At 35.0% G+C, this 18,217-nt stretch overlaps 3 protein-coding genes and 1 long non-coding RNA gene across 7 annotated transcripts; 1 reads left to right on the top strand and 3 right to left on the bottom strand.

Moving 5' to 3' along the window:
• Positions 1 to 245: 245 nt before the first annotated feature.
• Positions 246 to 2,162, bottom strand: LOC100183513. Its single transcript, XM_002125736.4, has 4 exons — positions 1,825 to 2,162; positions 1,083 to 1,227; positions 679 to 779; positions 246 to 561 (listed from the first exon to the last, which is right to left on the bottom strand). The coding sequence occupies exons 1-4, from the start codon at positions 2,074 to 2,076 to the stop codon at positions 262 to 264; spliced, it is 798 nt and encodes a 265-aa protein (XP_002125772.1). The 5' UTR covers positions 2,077 to 2,162; the 3' UTR covers positions 246 to 261.
• LOC113475827 lies at positions 2,162 to 5,848 on the top strand. 3 transcript variants are annotated; one of them, XR_003397613.1, is made up of 2 exons: positions 2,162 to 3,446; positions 5,270 to 5,848. It is a non-coding gene; the product is annotated as an uncharacterized LOC113475827 (long non-coding RNA). The 3 variants fall into 3 exon arrangements; XR_003397615.1 differs by lacking the exon at positions 2,162 to 3,446 and adding an exon at positions 3,549 to 3,606; XR_003397614.1 differs by lacking the exon at positions 2,162 to 3,446 and adding an exon at positions 3,775 to 5,114.
• Positions 5,849 to 6,429: 581 nt separating this feature from the next.
• On the bottom strand, positions 6,430 to 8,562 carry LOC100186745. Its single transcript, XM_002125899.4, has 3 exons — positions 8,436 to 8,562; positions 8,287 to 8,371; positions 6,430 to 6,793 (listed from the first exon to the last, which is right to left on the bottom strand). The coding sequence occupies exons 1-3, from the start codon at positions 8,533 to 8,535 to the stop codon at positions 6,637 to 6,639; spliced, it is 342 nt and encodes a 113-aa protein (XP_002125935.1). The 5' UTR covers positions 8,536 to 8,562; the 3' UTR covers positions 6,430 to 6,636.
• Positions 8,563 to 8,791: 229 nt separating this feature from the next.
• Positions 8,792 to 16,007, bottom strand: LOC100181160 (protein argonaute-2). Of its 2 annotated transcripts, none has more exons than XM_018817357.2 (19): positions 15,572 to 16,007; positions 15,002 to 15,200; positions 14,645 to 14,765; positions 14,304 to 14,485; positions 14,058 to 14,194; positions 13,835 to 13,980; positions 13,443 to 13,606; positions 12,934 to 13,069; positions 12,770 to 12,871; positions 12,532 to 12,600; positions 12,096 to 12,215; positions 11,832 to 11,959; positions 11,691 to 11,761; positions 11,319 to 11,478; positions 11,069 to 11,159; positions 10,660 to 10,854; positions 10,280 to 10,516; positions 9,881 to 10,080; positions 8,792 to 9,820 (listed from the first exon to the last, which is right to left on the bottom strand). In XM_018817357.2, exons 1-19 carry the CDS (start codon positions 15,759 to 15,761, stop codon positions 9,703 to 9,705), a joined length of 2,766 nt encoding a protein of 921 aa, XP_018672902.1. In that variant the 5' UTR covers positions 15,762 to 16,007; the 3' UTR covers positions 8,792 to 9,702. The 2 variants fall into 2 exon arrangements, with proteins under 2 accessions (XP_018672902.1, XP_018672901.1); XM_018817356.2 differs by having other exon boundaries at positions 15,002 to 15,218; positions 15,572 to 15,858.
• Between the last annotated feature and the right edge of the window lie 2,210 nt (positions 16,008 to 18,217).

Below are 18,217 nucleotides of genomic sequence, written 5' to 3'. Positions count from 1 at the left end.
TGGTCATTTCTGTCTTTTTGAACGAGCTTGGTCGACCGTTGTAGTAAAAAGGTTAATTAATAATATGCTAATTTAATACGTGCCAAATCATTAGATCTCTTGTCTTTACGAATTTCAATTTAATCCCACGCATATTTTCAACTAATGAAGTTTATTAAGTTTTGGTTTTCATTTTTACATATAATTGCTAAATAAATTTGCCAAATTTTACAAAATTATATCGTATAATAAATTTATTTGATAAAGATTTGCATTTTGCTTTTATTTTTTAAATAAACTGCTTAATGTTGTAAACATGTCTTCCCAATTCACTGTACGAGCAAGGCTTATTCCTTTATACAAGCCAATTGCTGCAAGAACCCCAGAAACAGCTGCTACCACCATAGCTTCTCGCTGTATTTTTAAAGCAATATTATTTGTTTGAAGCATCTCTTTCGTGATTGAGCCTTTTTTGTTTTTGTGGTGAAATGGGGTGTCTGGAACTGGAACCCCTAAAAACTTACACAGTGGTTCCCAACCATCTTTAAAATTGAACACCAATAGTTGATCATTTGGAGCGTTCTGCACACAAAAACAAGTTTAAAAACCTAAAAAGTGGACTGCTACTACCTGCAAGAAAGCTTAGCTTATAAAGGTACTTAAAAATAAACTGAAAAACATTAGACAAAATAAGATCACCTGTAGTACATGTGCATTATGCCGCCTATAAGCCATCTTAAACAACGATTCATTCAACACTTTTGTTGAAGGAGTCATTTCTTGTCCAACGATGGCATTCACTATAAAAAAAGACACAGTAAACAATTAGTGAAATTGCGGATTTATTACCGTGTTGTTTTGACATAAATTGTGTTTTTAATACATAAATATGCCCATTGTATTACGTTTAACAAACGCCAAACAATACAACACCATTACATTTGCCCACAAGTCAGTCGTTTATGATAGACTGTTAATATGTAATTCTATTCAGTTATACTGCATCAAGTAAAGTGGTACTATATAGCGCGATAACGGGAAAACACATATCAGCTCGGCGTTCATTAATAGTTCTATTTTTATTCCATAACGCTAAGTTATACTTATTCGGCTTCCATGTTGTTGCAATCTCCTTCCAGTTGGTGAAATTGTAAACAATATTTTTAAAAGCAATGATGTATTTTGTTCATGTTGTTTCAGAAGACTCTGCCACCATTGTTCTTCGTTGTCTCGCATTGTTAAAATGATCTAGAATATAAAGCATGCTAATAGTTGTTCTGTATTATAATGATATGAATATGGCTTGATCTTGACAAAATTGTGGATTCATACCAATACAAATAGAACAATCAATGTAACTTACTTTTATCCTCGCGTGGCCGGAAAACGACAGTCGTTATAACACGGGTTTAACACCACGTGCCAGCTTACGAGTTACCATGTACGTTACGTAATTATTTTTTGGGCGATTTTTTTATTTTCTTATCTATGGCTGATAATTTGGACAACCCATTAGCAATTGCCGTTAAGTGTCTTGCCCAAGGACACATACGCCCACAATGGTAGCAGCGACAAGCCTTACGACAATTACCTCTGGGTTACAAGCAGGCGCGCTAACCACTATGCCACGGCGCCGGTGTGAACAAATCAAATCTTTCGTTTTTAAACTTTGCCCGTCTATACATAGCTTCGAAACGGTGCAAATAAATGACCGCATTAAGTCAACACTTAACGGTTACCAGCTCATGAGTGAGTCTAATATTGTAGTGTGTTTTATATGACATTGGAGCGTTACTTTCATGAAAATCCTGAGTTTTGCAATCATAGATTACTCATACAACGAACCTTAGCATCGGGAAAGGCTTTTAAGATCTCGTCCCAGAATGCACATCCAGGTAGATCAGTCACCGCATCAACATTCTCGTACATTTTACGAAACAATTCAGTCGAACCTCCAACCATACATATCTGCTTCCATTCCTTTTCCAAAAACTCGAAATTCTCCATAAAATCGTATACATTGTAACCAAGGTCTGTCAATGCGGCTTGCATTGTTTTGGTGCCTGTCTTCGAGAACCCAGCTACTATTACCTTCATGTTGAAATCTTCAACAAAACTTATGGCATCAGCCTACAATGACACCCCCTTTGTCCGTATTAGACTGTTGGTAAACACACCAAGCTTCATCATTTGTCAAACATTAAACACAAGAGAGCACAGTTCTAATGAGTAAACACGTAGTATAATTAGCATAAATTCAAAAAACAGATCAGAAATAAACCAATAAAGCAGGTTCCAGTTACCACTTACGACCGTGCAACAGAAGGTAGAATGCTTTCTTTTATGACGGAGTAAGTATGTTATTTCAGAAGTTAATGTTAATTATATGATATTTAACAAAAAAGAGGTTTTATACAATCATTAATATAGTATATGGAGGAGAGGGGAGATTTTAAAAACGAATACACTATTTTTAAAAGTTGGTTACTGTTGTTAAACATTACAATTTTGGGTAAACGAATACAACATTTTTTATTGGCTGAAAATGCATATTAATAAAATGCCCATATTGAGTTCTCGATAAATCATATCAAAACTGCAGAAATTTATTGTTTGCTATAGTTTAAACTTTTAATCCGGTATCGTAATTAAATAAAATAGCCTGAAATATTTCGCATAGTTTAGTTTTTTCTTATAAAATTAGTTTTCGTTTTGTGAGATAAATCGAAATGTGTACATAAGAAACAGGAGGCAATATGTCTTAAATTAGTGATGAAATCAGAAATAAACACAGTTTTAAATTTGTTTCGTTCCGTCTTCCCCTACATTAATTGTGATTGTGTAGTTTTTTGCCAAACTCTAAAGGGTTTGTTTCTAATTCAATAATTTATAATAACTTAGGGATTTAGTTATTCAAATGAAATACTGATACAATAACAATAAAATAACGTATGAAAAATATATTCGAAAGTTAATCACACACAGGCAGTTAGAGACAGTTTATAGAAGTGGCATGGACGAAATATAAAACAGCAATGCCCAATTTGTCGCAAAAATCACTTTAATCAAAGTTATTATCAATATTTATGTGAAATTTTGGGACTTAGTATTTATCAATTGATTTATTAATTCTAAAAATACCTATTTGTGAACAATAATATACTATAGGTGACAAAAACAACAATTAAGAACACCTGTTCAGAGAAAAGAATCTGTACCACCACTACGTGATCAATTAAAGTACACTACGTACACCGTAAAAAGACCGTACACACAATACTTCATCTCCGCAATGTTACGACAGCTTAATTCTCTCGTTCTGTCGACAGCAACGAAAAAGTTCCGTAAAGAAAAGAGAGAAAAACTTACTCAAACACTTCATTCTGTTTCGCCTGGCTGCGTTTCAATGTTCCGTCACAAAGCACATACCGGAACATTACCTTTGCCTGAGGCGTGGTAGCTGCCAGGTGAGAAAGTAGAACATAAAAAGCCAAATGAAAACAGAGATTCGACACTAGCTAGTTTTATGTATTAAATCGTATTGTTACTTTCCAGAAAATTATTTTAACGAAGATCGTAATTTAGATTCACGAGTGTAAATGTATTGTAATATTTCGTTACGATCAGGTAGAAGGTTTTATTTCAACCATTTGAGTTTGTTTAAAAAGTCGTTCCGTAATATTACAAAAGAGAATACTGTACCACTGTATTGTATTCAACTCGACTTGAGTTTTTTTTAAATTGGCTGTGAAAGCAAATCAATCTAATTCAGCATTACTCGACGTTGGTACAAATGCTCGAACCCGCATTGTTCTAATTCCCATTGTGTGTTTGTCAATCCGATTATTGATCTGTGTGACGATAAACTGCGTAGACTGTTCCACAACGAATTCATTGTCATGGTTCGAATTCAATTGTTGTATTTTTACCTTCCTGAATTGGCTTAAGTACGTTTAACAACTATTTTGGAGTTGCTGTTAACCGCCAGTTATATTGGGCAGTATGTTAGTTGTTTCATTGTTACATAGGAGCTAACAAATTACTAGTTCGGAGAATGCAGATCAGTGGTCATGAGACTAGTTAATAGAGTTTAGGATTTAACACATTGGTAGTTTATAGAATCATCGTGGGTGGAATGCGGCATGTTAAAGTTTAGGAAGATGCCAACACGACTCGTAGTTGGCCAACTTCGAGTATTACACGTACCTATCAGGGCTAGTTTGAGCAAAAGCAGACAGCAAGCAACCAGACACTATCAAAAACTTTAATTTGTTGGCTTGAGCTAATGAGTGCAGGCAATGTTATAAATATTACATAAAGTCAGCTTAGGTAAATTGTTACCCTAAGGCGGGTACTGTAGTTCATTAAAGCTAATTTACTTACTGGCTGCCTAGATGCAGTAGTCAACATTAGGCATAAATTATCAATAGTACTTGACATTAAAGAAAATAAGTATATTTGACTTTACATAACAGAAGAGTGTAGCCTATGTGCTTAGGTCTTTAGCTTTACATCTAAAATATCAGGCTTACAACGGATCAGTCGTAATAGCTGTTGTTTAAACAGGCCCCGTGAAGCCTGTTTCTTTTTGCTCTTACTGTTTGTGCGGTCGTAGAAATTCCAATGATGTAATATATGTAGATAATTAATAAGTTATCGAATGGTATATGTCATGATATCATGAAACCATTCTTTGAAGTGCTTATACAAGGTTTAGTTCAGTACATTAATATGAAAGTATATTCAATATAATACTTAATTTAGTTTTCAAATGTCGTGACAGAGCCTGCAGTTATAGCAATAAGGTTCTCTTTGTGTATTCAATATTGAAATACTTTTCGACACGGGACGTACGCCTATATAATGTTGGTAGCGACCGAATGTAACATTCACTGTTTAAGTTTTGATAAAAGGAGTCTGACAGCATGATGTTCTAATTTTGTTGATACGTTGGTTTTAGATAGAGAAAATCTCCTCGTGTCCATTGTTCAAGTTTTACGTATGTTGCGACGACGCTAGATTTGCTCTATTTAGTTATTGATATCAAAGAATCAGTAAATAAGTAAACGCCCCATTGTAAATTTTGACCCAGGAGTAAGTTGATTGCACTCGTGAGTGACGTAATCAGGATAAAGGTATAATCATAGACTAATCATTACAGTTTACGAAAAAACTTGAAATCCTGTTGACTTGATTTGTTTAAGTCTTTAAGATATCCAGTAATCCTTGTAAATATAATTGACGCCCTACGCGCCATGATTAAGTAATTACAATCAATATATTTGTACAGGTCCTTAATAAAAGAGTCACCATAGGAGTAATACTGCCCTGACGTCATAGGAGAAAAGAACTGTTTCGACCACGAATTTGCTTCAGCATCTCCCACACATAAGGTCCAATATGTCAGGAACAACTGCAGGATTAACTACAGTTGCCCCCCCTCCAACAAACATTTTAGTTATTGTTCTTCCAATCGTAGGAGGGGTGGTTTTAATTGCGGCGATCATCATTACGATATGTTGCGTTCAAAAGGTAAAGAGAAAACGCGCCTTTGAAGGGAAATACAGCCCGTCAGCAAACGAGGAAAAAGGTGGTGTAAGAATGAACGATATGGTAAACGTTATGCAGCCACCACCGCCAGAAAGATTAATCTGAATCCTTCTATTGGTTGGTCACGAGTAACTGTTGGAAAGTCGATGCTTCGGATCAAGAATGAGCATTTCGTGAGATTGCAAAACTGAGTGGATTCGGCATAGCGACACATCTACTTTCATTGTGCTTCTTTATAACTTGAACGTTCCATAAACGTTTCATTTTACAGTATTTTTAACCGGTCCGATGACCTTGTATATAAATAAATTAACAAAAATACTTACAATGAGAAACGGAACTCTTTTATGAACTACATCGGTAGGAATGCACATTACAGAATTTCGAATCTATGAGATTCGAATCCTTTTGTATTCGAATCTAATTACGGGATTCGGTATTCTGTTTAATGACGTCATCACACGTCATCTCATACACTATTTAACAATTTTTGAAATTTAATAATTAAAAAAAAAATATTTTTGTGTTTGTGGGACTTTCGAGAGTAAACGTTTTACAGCGTCTTTTCATAGCCTGCTATACGTTTCATGTTGCAAAAACTACACAATACTACAATTTTTGATAATTTTACAGCTCATGGTCCAACAAGGCTGCTATAAAAGAGTCAATAAACTGACTTATGTGGGTAAAATTATTTTTTCCTATAAATACAAAAAGATTCGAAATTCTAGATTCGGAATTCTAGATTCGAAATAAAGTATTCTAGGATATCCTAGAATACCTAATTATTCTGTAATGTGCATCCCTATGGAACACCGGTATTGCTGGCAAACTTGAAGCTGTTTTTCAAGGATAGGCAAAAAACTAAACTTTGTTTATTTAATAAAATTTCCCTTTTTCAATTATGTATAAAATTGTATTTGCAACTACAATATTATCGCAACCTCTTTTAATACTCTGTGCACTTATTTTCATATCGTCATTAGAATAAATTTAAACCTGACTGTTTGTAAGGCTTAAATTAATTCAAATTACATTAAGAGGAATTAAAGCAACTGTTTAAATTCAGCTACAATTCATTCATTTATTTTAGTATAACGGTATCATTTAGTATTGCTGAATGTAGTTAATAGACGTGTAACGGTTTTTTAATTTTGCGCTATACTTGGTCGTTAGCTCCGCGTTGGGGCCAGATGCTTTATCTTCATGATGACGTGTGTTCTCTTGTTCATAATTTCGTGATTTGATTAACTGTGCTTGGGATCTAAACGGAAATTTATGCGGGATTTTAAATAATATTTTATGGATTTTAAATAAATAAGGATTTTAAATAATATTTTATGGATTTTAAATAAATAAGGATTTTAAATAATATTTTATATGAGATTTTAAAGACTTTTAGCTTAAAATAAAATAATTACGACTTACAAACTATAATTGTTGCATTCATTTACAAGTAATTAATAATCATCTTAACCATTATTACCGGAAAACTTATGTGTGTATATATGTTCAGTAAAAATGCGATTGTATTTTTTAAAAAATGTGCTTTAGTCTATATATCCAACCACTAAATTATCATCAAAAAATGAACAGGAGTATATGGGCGGAGATGTCAAGTTTGGTGCCGGGGTAAATTCGGGTCGGTTGTTGAATTTTTGCATGGCGTTATTGCGCATGCGCCGCGACTCCACCAAATATAATGCGAGACCCAAATACGGTCCGGTTAGAAAACGATGAGGCAAAATATTATTGAATACACTTTTGCATCGTTTTAGAGAACAGCTCTACCCTGTTTGTGTCGCTGTGGCTGATTACGTCAAGGACCTCGTGCTATGCCCATAATTACCAACCGTTTCGCAGGAATATAAAGGTTAAGGTTGATGTATACCGTTTTTAACAATTTAATAGTAATTAATACCTACGCAAACTGATATAGTATGGTCGGAGGTAAGGCTTTTCTTTTGGTCCCTTTTTAAGTGTACCCATTTGATGATAGACGAAAAAAAATTACATTATTAATCGCCAGTATTCTCACGGTCCAACAAAGTGCGCGGTAAAGGCGATAACTGTTGTTATAAGTATTGAAAATTGGTTTTGAACGAATGCAACGTTTTTTTTTATGAGCTGAAAGGGGAATTTAATAGTACATATGTTTATTTTGATTTTTAAATGCTCGGTGAATAATCTTAAAACCGAAACTTTGTAGTTTGTGAGTTTGACAATCAATTCAGTATCTTTTTTTATAAGCTAAAATGTTTTGTACAATTTGATTTTGTCACATAAAGTTAGTTTTAGCTTTGTAAGAAAACTGAGCAAGTATATGAGAAAATAGGCAGATTTAAGATTTTAAACAGTCCCGTTTTACCCCGCATGTTATTTGAATTGGTAAAATAAAACCGCGAATAGCTAAATTACTCCTCGTCTGCTTAAGTACCCTGTCTTACTCCACTGTATGTACAGTACAACACATATGGCAGTTTACTTGTTTTTCTACCTATTTGTTGTAATACCAACTTTCCTTTATAATTAATATCTTTACCATGCAATGGCAGTAAGTTAATTAGGCGCTTATTGAACTATAGTTTGTTAGTAGTACTTATGCTTATTCTAAGCTCCATGTAACATACTCAACTTATTTCTGCTCGCTTTAAATCAAAAATTCATATTTTAACGTTTAAACCGTTTTCAACGTATACGGTTGCTATGCAAAGCAAACACAGCATTTCGATCTTTAACATCAAATATTAATCTTACCTGTGCAGTAATGATGACGTTGGTGTTGCTGGATCCACCGACATTTTATTTGCTACTTCCTTTATTCTGTCATTATTGTATAGATCTGTTCAGTATTACAATGTATTAAAAAAACATTTCCAGTTAAAAAAATGCAATGCTGCCCTTACCCAGTGTTGCTGCTTTTGATGCTTGTTGTTTTCGCTGCTGCTCTGACTTTCGGTCAAAAACGGCTTGTTTTCTTCTTGCTTCCCAGTGTAAAGCTGACATAACGCCCCTCCTCGGCTTTAACTTATTAGATTAAATCCTGTTACACAAATGTCAAAACTTTTTCTGAACTTGGACAAAGTGCATTATGACGCAACTATTAAGCCCACCATGACAACTTCAACTCCTGGTCCAATATACAACGACGCGTGTTTATACAAGCCTATACTTTCCAGTTGTACAAACAAACACAGCCGTACACTTTAGCGGCTGAAGTTCAGCCAAACGGCTAAAGATCGTCCAATCAACTGAAACAGCTTTAATTGATTAACATTTTATTTACATTTCATCAAGCGCTATGTTTACAAGCAGCTACTCCAGGAGTTTCATTATAATTTCCGCCTATTTTTGTGTTAAAAAGTTATTCTAAAATGGTTGTATAACACAACAATACAAAATAAAGTTTAGATTAATATTATACAGTTGGAATTGTTATGGTTTGTATGCGACTGAAGTGTATGTACAGTAAAAGAATATGTACAGAGTACAAAGGATTGACAAGTAATTACACATTTACAATCTTTTGAGGAAACCATTACAGGCACTGGTTATACTTGCCAGACAAAAGGTCCGCGATGACACGGTCATACGCAGGTAAGCAACCTCTTTGGGTTTCGGTGGTTGCTATGGGTTCACTTTTGTCTGGCAACCCAGCGCCTTGTATAAAAACACCACGGTGGCAAGCATTGATCAAACAAGAACTTTCTGCTGCTTCACAACACGCAGCATAAATGAACGAACATAAACAGTCAATTTTGGAATCAATTTGTTTATCCTTACTGCTGTACATTTTATTAATCATTAGTATAAGGGGGATAACGCATACTGTACAATTTTGTACATATGTAGTAGCTATGTTGGATATTATGGTTTGTACAATCTAGTAAGGATGAATACAATGACAATCAGGTTTTTTACAATATGTGTTTATATATATTAGGTGAACTTGGTAAGTACAGACAATTAAATGGTGGTTTACACCATTAACATGATTTGCTCACAACCACACTTGATCGTGGGGAGTTATCACAGTTTAATTATTGTTCATATTCTACAAGTGTGGAAAGCACTCTGTTCATCGCATAAAATAGAATGAAATTAGATAAAACACTCAAAAACAGAGATTTTCCTAAAAACATGCAAAACTTGAGCTAATGTAGTTGAATGCACTCATGCAAAGTACATGTTCCTCACAGTATTCTCATGTACAACAACTGCCTTGGACATGGCTTGCAACTGTGCATCTTGATCGTGTTGTGTATGTCCACTTTGTAAGGAACCTTCACCACTGCACAGACAAAAGATTTGGTAAAAACTGGATCAAAACAAAGTTATCTAAAAAACTCACCTGTCGTGGTCTTTGTCCACCAAGTGATAACGAGCTCTGAACGCCACCAAGTGAGCATAATATGCTGGGGCAGGTATAGATACGGATCTGGTGCAGCGAACGTATGTATGGCAAAGTTGATAGGTAAGAACTTGAAGCTCATCAGCCATGAAGTTATTATCATCCCATAACACATGGTAATGCGAGGGTCTGGATGTGCCCTGTGTATTTCAAAACAGATTTTTATAAACATACATTGAATAAAGAAGCTACAAAATTGAAACTTACACACTATGAAACATAAGAAAATGGCATACAGTAAAACTATTAAAAAATTATAATAATTGTCTGATGACAAAATGTTATAGTTTCACAAACAATTAAGTATAATACTGTATTATAAGAATAGGGTTGACAAACCTGAATACCAGCATGACTGCAGAGGTAAAAGTCAAACTCAGTTGGATGGCAGATACCAATATCAACAGTGGTTCCAGCTGGTATGTTTCCACTTTTACCACTCCTGTCCTCGTGATTCCGACAAAATAGACGAGTATGATGTCGCTTCTGTACCACAATGAATGTAATGCCAGGTTGGTAACCAACCTCAAGCATTGTGCAAGCTTCACGAATGGCACGAAGCTCCGTTGACAGCACCTGTAATAATATTTTTACATGAAACCATTGTCGCACCTGTAAGAACAATTCTTACTGAAACCATTGCAGTAAGCAAGATTTGCATAAAATATTAAAAACACTAATAATTTGCTTAGTGAACCTACTAAATAATTTTAATGTACCTGTTGAAACTGCCCTTCAGATACTCCATCTCTGTACATGATAACTCTAACAGGTTTATAATGAGTTGCTTTGTAAAATTCCACCATCAGATCACGAACCATGATGGCAAGATCACGGATTATTTCTTCTCGATGTTGTTGCACCCTCACTGTGGCACTATAACGAGATGGGTGGGCATCCATGCTACCCACAACCTGTAATATAAAACATGCCCAATTAGCCACTAGGAATATAACATCTATCAAGAGTATTAAATATTACATGCCTCTAATAAAACAAAATTAGGGAATCAATGTTCAAGCCAAATACAAAAAATAATATGAACTGTTACAGTTAGCGATTTTATTAACTTAACAAGAAACTTTCGTTATAACTCACATATTCGTTTTAATAAAACAATCAACTTACAGCAGCAATGGAAGGTTTTCTTGTATCTCCAGCTGGTGGGTGAGTAACATCAGCACCAAAGAATATTACAGGATCATTAAATACCTTTGGCCTGTTGATTTAAGAATACACAAGAGTTAAAAGCTTGATAATCATGATCATAGAATCAACACCTTATCACAACTACTACAATGCTTGTATAAAACTAAAAATCTGACATATATCATAGGCTTATACAGCCCAAAAAAAGCTCATGAAAACACAAACATACCTCAGTGATGGAACAAGGATGTTATTAACACCACCAAGTTTCACATTGATCTTCAAGCAAAGGTTGGAAAGAGTTTGAGGTGATGTTTTTACCACATTCTTGACCTGTACACACTGGGTAGCAATACCAAGCAGAGTATCCCCAACTCTCTTTACCTCAGCTGGTTTATTAATATTCATGTTAGTGATAAAATAAAGAATTCTAATACATTATGTAAACATTGCAATACTGTTTATATCAATTGTATAGAAGATATAAACGGTATGCGTTGATAACATAATAATGTCAATCAGAGACTGCATATGACAGTTGCAGACAGTAACAAACAATATGAATCTCTTATTAATGGTAAGATATGCTCTGGGAACTTACCGTATACTGGAGTTTTGCCAGGTAGAATAACAACAATTAACTGCAGGGCACGGAACTCATCGCACAGGTGCCTGTGGAACAACCAAATGAAAACCAGCAGCTTTAAGGTGTCACAATTCTATTGAAAACTGAAAACCTCACCTGAACAATGGTTCAACATGCTCAGAACCTTGTGCATATTTACAGAAGACGGGGGTGCCACGAATTGGCATGCCAGCATCTTCCGATATACGTTGCAAACTCTTGATGAATGTTCGTAAATGTTGGTCCTGAAAATTTAATGTTAAAATTTAACATTCGGTTAAAAAGATTGATAAGATTCCACCAGAATTTAAATTCACTAACACTATTATTATAATTATTATAGGCATATAAACATTTCAAATGACAAAATTAAAACTGTACCGAGCACATTCTCTGATGAGCAAAACAAGCGATTGCCCACACATCTATGCTGATACCAGAATGGAATTGTTTTCCCCTCATATCCCACACACCTTGGTTTGGAGTAGCTTGCATTAGAGGGGCTTGTGAAGTTGGTAACCCAAAAAAATTAAAAATTACGTACCAAGTTACTGACATAATGGGAACGTTGGTTGTTGCGTGGACTGAAATTACTTTTTGGATGGCAAAAAATTGTTTATAAAATTAAAGCAGCATACCAAGTAAAAATAAAATTTCACGCCAGGCACATTTTTACATTTGATTGCACATGACTTTTTTAGAGATATTACATTTTTGAAACTTAGGGCCGTATTTGGGCATCCCTATCTATATAAACATTTTGATTTATCGTGGTATCAATAGTAGGCCCTATTAAGCATTAAGTAAAACAACTTACATCTCCACCATATTGAATCTTGGGTGGTGGAAGCACTCTTCCACGAACCTCAGTCATTTCATCAATAACCTGCAACAAATGTTTAAAGTAACATATTTTTTTCAACAGAGTGTATTTTTTATTAAAAGATCCAAAAGAAAACAATCGATAAAAAATAAAACAACTGGGGAAACTAAAGTAAATAGACAATATAACCACTATCATGAACTGTTTATGACAAATAAAGATTATTTTGTACCTGTATTCCAAACTCCTTCACATAAGGATCGTTGTTAAACTGAGCTTTGCGAACCAACTGCGCAATTTCTTTCTCCCGATCTGGTGCTGAACGTGCAGTAGCCTAGGTGGGTAACAGTATGTTACATTTGAGTCGGTATATATTAGTTTTAATTAAATAAATACCTTGATCATTGTTGAGGTTTGGCTGTCAGTTAATTTTTTAATACATCTTTGACCTTGAACGATATTACATACTTCAATTGGAAGGTAGGTGTGCTTTTGTTCCTGGCCAACTTGCAAACAAGGAAGGAAGGGAAACCTTGCAAGCATTGGAAAGATATAAGAATAATATAGAACAAAATAATGGTTACAAAGGGCTCTTGCTACAATCGAATTAAAGCTGGTAAACTGACCAATTTGTCATTCAAAAAAAAACTCGGCCACAAATTTGCGAACTTGGTAATTTGCAAGCAGTCATGTAAAGCTTGTGTATATTATGCAGAATATTTATAACTCTTAAGCTGTGTGGAATCATAGGTTGATTTCCTATAATGAGTGCGGTATCCCATGTGAACAATCTGGGTACTCATTGTAATAAGTTAATTGGTAAATAAAGGTTATAACTTGAGCATATGGCCTAAACACACACCCTACCAAATGTGTAATGCTTAGACTACTTTTAAGTTACATACTGCAGAGTCTTTGAATGTTTTTCCTGGAAATATCTGGCAACAGAACATTCAATGGTTTGACCAGATTCCAACTGAAGTGGGAATGTTTGTGTAGAAGCAGCTCTCCTTGTCACATTACATACACGATATTTACGACGCATTGTTCCACAGTGAGTTATCTCAACCTGTTTTTAAAAATGGAAATGAAAATAAGAACAAAACTAAATCAATTTTGTGCAATCTGGGTGAGTATATTCAAAGGTGGCAATTCATTTTTTGTGATAAAGAAACCATCTTAATCATTGTACAAACAGTTAGCAGACAAAAAAGGGGAACTTTGCGTATGTTGGCATCCTGGCAGACAAAAATTATTTTACACAACAATTGTTTCAAAAATAAGTACTATAACAAACCTTCAATCCACGAATTTCTTTTGTGAACTTAACACGCTGTGAGTCTGTCAAACCTCTGATCAATCTCAAATCTTCAATTCTTAGTTCAAGAACGTCACAAAGGAATTGAACACATGATTGAGCCCGATAGAAAGCAGTGGCTGACACTAATTAAAAAATGAAATGTTCTAAAAGTTGCTTCACTTTGAGTTTTATTACATTGAAAATAAATCCTTTAACTTACCATCGATGTTAAGCATCATTTTCCATTGTGATGGGCGCATGGATTGATGAAATCCAAACCACACCTCTCTACCACCACCAAGTGGAGGGGTGTAGCCTTCTGGCGCTGAAAAGAAAGATCGACCAACAGGGGTGTATCTGAAGAAAAATATTGACATTTCATTTTTCTCACAAGAAATTTAGCCACAAAATCTTTACCAGGTAAACATAACATTTTTTACTCTTTTACTAAAAAGATTTTATTTACCTTAGTGATGGCAAATGACGCATCACTACATCAAGAGACTGTACTGTTTCAAATGGAATGCCATGCATTTTTCCTTCAAGTGCAAGCTTGAGAGAATAAAGGGAAACCCTAGATGCCCACTTGATTGCCACAGTAAATGTACGATCTCTGCCTTCACCAGGCAATGTAACTTCAACTTCAAGCTAAAACAGAAATAAATTAAGATGCTCTCTCTCACTCAGTGGTATACAATATGATATTTTAGCAAACCGTATAAAAGTTTAATCCACCATAAAACTGGGCCCCTTTTACTTTAGTTTATATAGTTAGCAGACTGTTAAAGAGTAAAGACCTATATATACCTTCTGTTTATCAATTGGAAGAGGTTGTGCCGTGTATAGGTTCTTGCGTCCATCAAACACAGGTTTACGATCTTGAAAAATAGCTGAACGAAAGTTTTCTACCATCGTGTTAATAATCTCTCTGCAAAAAAACGTTTTGCATAATGTTTGTTTAAATTGTGCACATAAGTTACCTTTTGGTTTCATTATACTTTTTCTGGTTAAAAAACTAAAAGATTTTCATTTTTAATAAAACAAATGTGCTTTTATGCCATAACTTATCATTTATACTTTTATCAAGTTATAAATTTGAAGAATAGGTTTACAAAAATATAACAATCCTATATTCCTATATGAATACATGGTACATAAACGTACCTGTTTACTCGTCGTGGACACTTGTCAGGTTTAATATCAATATCATAATGATGAATATCTCCATTAGGAATGGAAACTTTAAAGTAGTTTGCTTTTAACCAGATTGGTTTCCCAACTTGACCTTGGTTTGGTCTGGGAGGAGCTTGGAAGTCGATATCGCGTGCCACAGTAGCGATGGGGAAGCGAGGGTCCATTGTAGCTGGGTAGGAATATAAGCCTATGTTAAAAATACCACAATAATAAAGTATCCATGATTATTACAACACATGTAATCAGGGTAGTTTATAACATGTTTGTATAATAATCATATAGTGATGCACATTACAGAATTGCAAATAAGTGAGATTCAAATACCTTTGTACTCTTAATTTAGTTACGAAATTCAATTCCAATTATGCAAACAGACGATGGAAAGGTAGGAATTACGACCAATTAAAGATACGAAAACCATGTGGAAGAATACAGTGAACAAATGAAAGGGTAGGAAAACAACGAAGACAACTTTACTAAAAACCATATTTGAAAACCAAAATTTTCACTGTTCAGTAGATAAATAACTATCACACTTACGTCTTCCGTTTGGTGGAATCAGCTGGGCAGGTGGTGCTTGCTGCATGGGGTTGGGTGGGACTCCAGGTGGGGCAGGACCCTGTGGTGGTGGAACCCCCCCTGCCAGGGCGCCATATTGTGGCAATATTGGCTGGCCCGGACCCGTCGGCTGATACATTGGATTACTCAAATTGTTCTCGGTGAACTTCATAAAAGGCAGTGTCCAGGGGCAAGGTACCGACGTTTGACGCCAGTAGCGATGCAAATTTTAGTAAAACTTTTTATAAAGAAAAAAATACACACTAAAACTTTCTGTAACGTAATTATGCATTAATCAGAAACAGTAAATAAATTAATATTCATTACAATATAGAACTCGTCTTTCACTAATTAATATTCATTACAATATAGAACTCGTCTTTCACTAAGTACCTCGTGTTACCACGCCAGTCCACTTCGTATACGTATCTACAACAAACTGACGAACCACAATGGGCGTGAAATAAAACAAACGGTTTTCCAACGACAAAAGTAGTCTATAAGCAGCCTTCGAGATTTCTGAACAATCAGCATCAGATAGTGACGTCATAAAGAAACGATACCTCGCGTCCCCTCTCTTTGTTTCGTAATAGGGATAAACGTGTAAACAAAGCTGATCCTGGTTAGTTGATTTCAAATATAGAGTTTCTTCATGTATGTAAAAAATTGAGTTAGCAATCGTGAACCTCCTCACACATAATCCCAAATAACGTTTATATTTTATATCTGAGTCAAAGCCATAGAAACCCATATGACTTTTCTAAAATTAAGCTCTTTTTAACTATGACTGTTTCCATCGCTTTATTACATTTATGATTAATTTTATTTTATGACTTTTTTCTATACTTCTACTTTTTCTATCGTGTTTCTATCAGAGTCGTATAAACACCGAGTAGTCCAACTGCCGTCTATGTGTGTCCAAAATAGAGCAAAAGTGGTGACTTTGACAGTGGGTTTAAACGAACTTGTTAAGTTTTGTTTGTGTTTTCCTATTGTGGGAAGGTGTAAAACAGCTTATATTTACCTTACCAAACATTTTTTAGAAAAAATGTATAAATTTAGCCGCATTAAATGACTAAAATGTCGCAAATCAACCGCTTCTAATTCTAATTTTTGACTTTTTTTGACACAGAAAACAAATAACACATGTTTTTTACATTTTTCAACCTTTAAATTTGTTTTTAGGCCCAAGTTGTTCTGTAATTTACCGAAAAACATACATCTTCCCTATACCTACTGTGTTATTTTGGACCCAAATTGCCGTTCAATTTGTGTTTTACGTAACAATGGGTTGGACTACTCGGTATTTCTATGGCTCTGGTTTCTATGACTCTCCTCATAGATACCTAAACATAGATACCTAAAATGGCTTAGGTATCTATGCTCTCCTTTAATCTGTTACGCCTGACTGAACAGGCCCACTATTCTGTTTTCACAGAAAGATAAACAAACAAAAATATGTGATAGATATACCCCCTTTATTTCAAGGTTGTCATGCCTTGATCTGTCCTGCTGCTTATGCCCACATTTATCATTTCTGCAGATTTTTGTTAAAGGAAAAAAAAGAGATTCATCTTCCTCAGAACTAAAGACGACTTATAAAAGCAGTGGGGTTAAAATTAACAAATTTGACTGATAAGTAGCAAAGGCACAACATGTTTTGCGATGTTTTGTTTAGTCTGTCACCTATCCATCTAAAGCTAGATTTGACAGAAATCTGTTCTGTCCATTGATGTTTGTTAAGCACGTAAGTGGCCATCCATGAATCCTTTTTGGCAAACAGTTTTTCTTGGGGTTTTTGTGACATTTTTGCACTTATCTCAATTGTTATTTCCGCCTTTTATTCATTGATCTATGGACTAACATTAAATTATAATATATATTTAAATTTTAGATCAAGTTTAGAGAGTTAAAACCGCTTAAGTATGGATTAATTAACGATTACTTTACTGTTTGTTTACAATTTCCAAATCTTCCTCCAGCATTTTGATGTCTGTATCCCACCAGGTGTGCTTCACTTGTCGTATATCGGCAGTATCGCTGATACTCTAAGGTCTAAACCAATGTATGATATCTATTACAAAACTTTGCTCAGAATTTTGGTCACTATTCCAATTAATCAAGCCTAGACCTAAACAAAACTACTAATTTTAAAATGTAGGGTTATCCTTAACCAACGGCTTCTATAAACCGTTTGGTTGGTTTCGTTTGGTTTGTTTTTAAACAAGCTTAGTCGACCGTTGTGGTTATAGGGTTGTAGTGACTCCCCGAATGGTTAGAGTTACAGTACTGGGGATTCCCAGACATCCGGGATTTCTTCCCTCGTTGTTGTCTTGGCAGACATTCTAATAAACTGACTTATGAAGCGCATGTTGCGCCACTTCATTGGTGACCCCGAAGAATATTTGTAGATCAAATATTGCTTTTAGCATGGAGAATTAAGATTCCAACTTAGCAGCAGTCTCTCTAAAGCTTCCGGCATTCTTGCAATTAATGGCAGCCGCTTGGTTCCACACTGTCGAGGCCCAAATGGCCTTGGTGAGTTGGTGACCGAACCCCAGTTCAGCTTTATCGGTATATGCGAACGCTACATTCGGCACCCAAGGACGATGTCCTGTTCATGGGATT

The sequence above is a fragment of the Ciona intestinalis genome, chromosome 2, assembly GCF_000224145.3.
Source record: "Ciona intestinalis chromosome 2, KH, whole genome shotgun sequence".
Taxonomy (NCBI): domain Eukaryota; kingdom Metazoa; phylum Chordata; class Ascidiacea; order Phlebobranchia; family Cionidae; genus Ciona; species Ciona intestinalis.
Note: the sequence above shows the minus strand (reverse complement) of the source record. Positions and strands in the feature narration are given on the sequence as shown.

Bases quoted from the DNA above. Each gene is read 5' to 3' on its own strand.
- LOC100183513 (XM_002125736.4), bottom strand. From the start codon at position 2,076: ATGAAGGTAATAGTAGCTGGGTTCTCGAAGACAGGCACCAAAACAATG. The intron at 1,228-1,824 runs GTTCGTTGTATG...TTTATATTCTAG, and splicing joins AAGCCTTTCCCGATGCTAAG to ATCATTTTAACAATGCGAGA. The intron at 562-678 runs GTGATCTTATTT...TTTTGTGTGCAG, and splicing joins ATAATGCACATGTACTACAG to AACGCTCCAAATGATCAACT.
- LOC100186745 (XM_002125899.4), bottom strand. From the start codon at position 8,535: ATGTCAGCTTTACACTGGGAAGCAAGAAGAAAACAAGCCGTTTTTGAC. The intron at 8,372-8,435 runs GTAAGGGCAGCA...AATACTGAACAG, and splicing joins ATCAAAAGCAGCAACACTGG to ATCTATACAATAATGACAGA. The intron at 6,794-8,286 runs GTAAGATTAATA...ATTTCCGTTTAG, and splicing joins ACGTCATCATTACTGCACAG to ATCCCAAGCACAGTTAATCA.
- LOC100181160 (XM_018817356.2), bottom strand. From the start codon at position 15,761: ATGAAGTTCACCGAGAACAATTTGAGTAATCCAATGTATCAGCCGACG. The intron at 12,601-12,769 runs GTACAAAATAAT...CATTTGTTGCAG, and splicing joins TGAAGGAGTTTGGAATACAG to GTTATTGATGAAATGACTGA. The intron at 11,479-11,690 runs GTAAGTTCCCAG...TTAATAAACCAG, and splicing joins TGGCAAAACTCCAGTATACG to CTGAGGTAAAGAGAGTTGGG.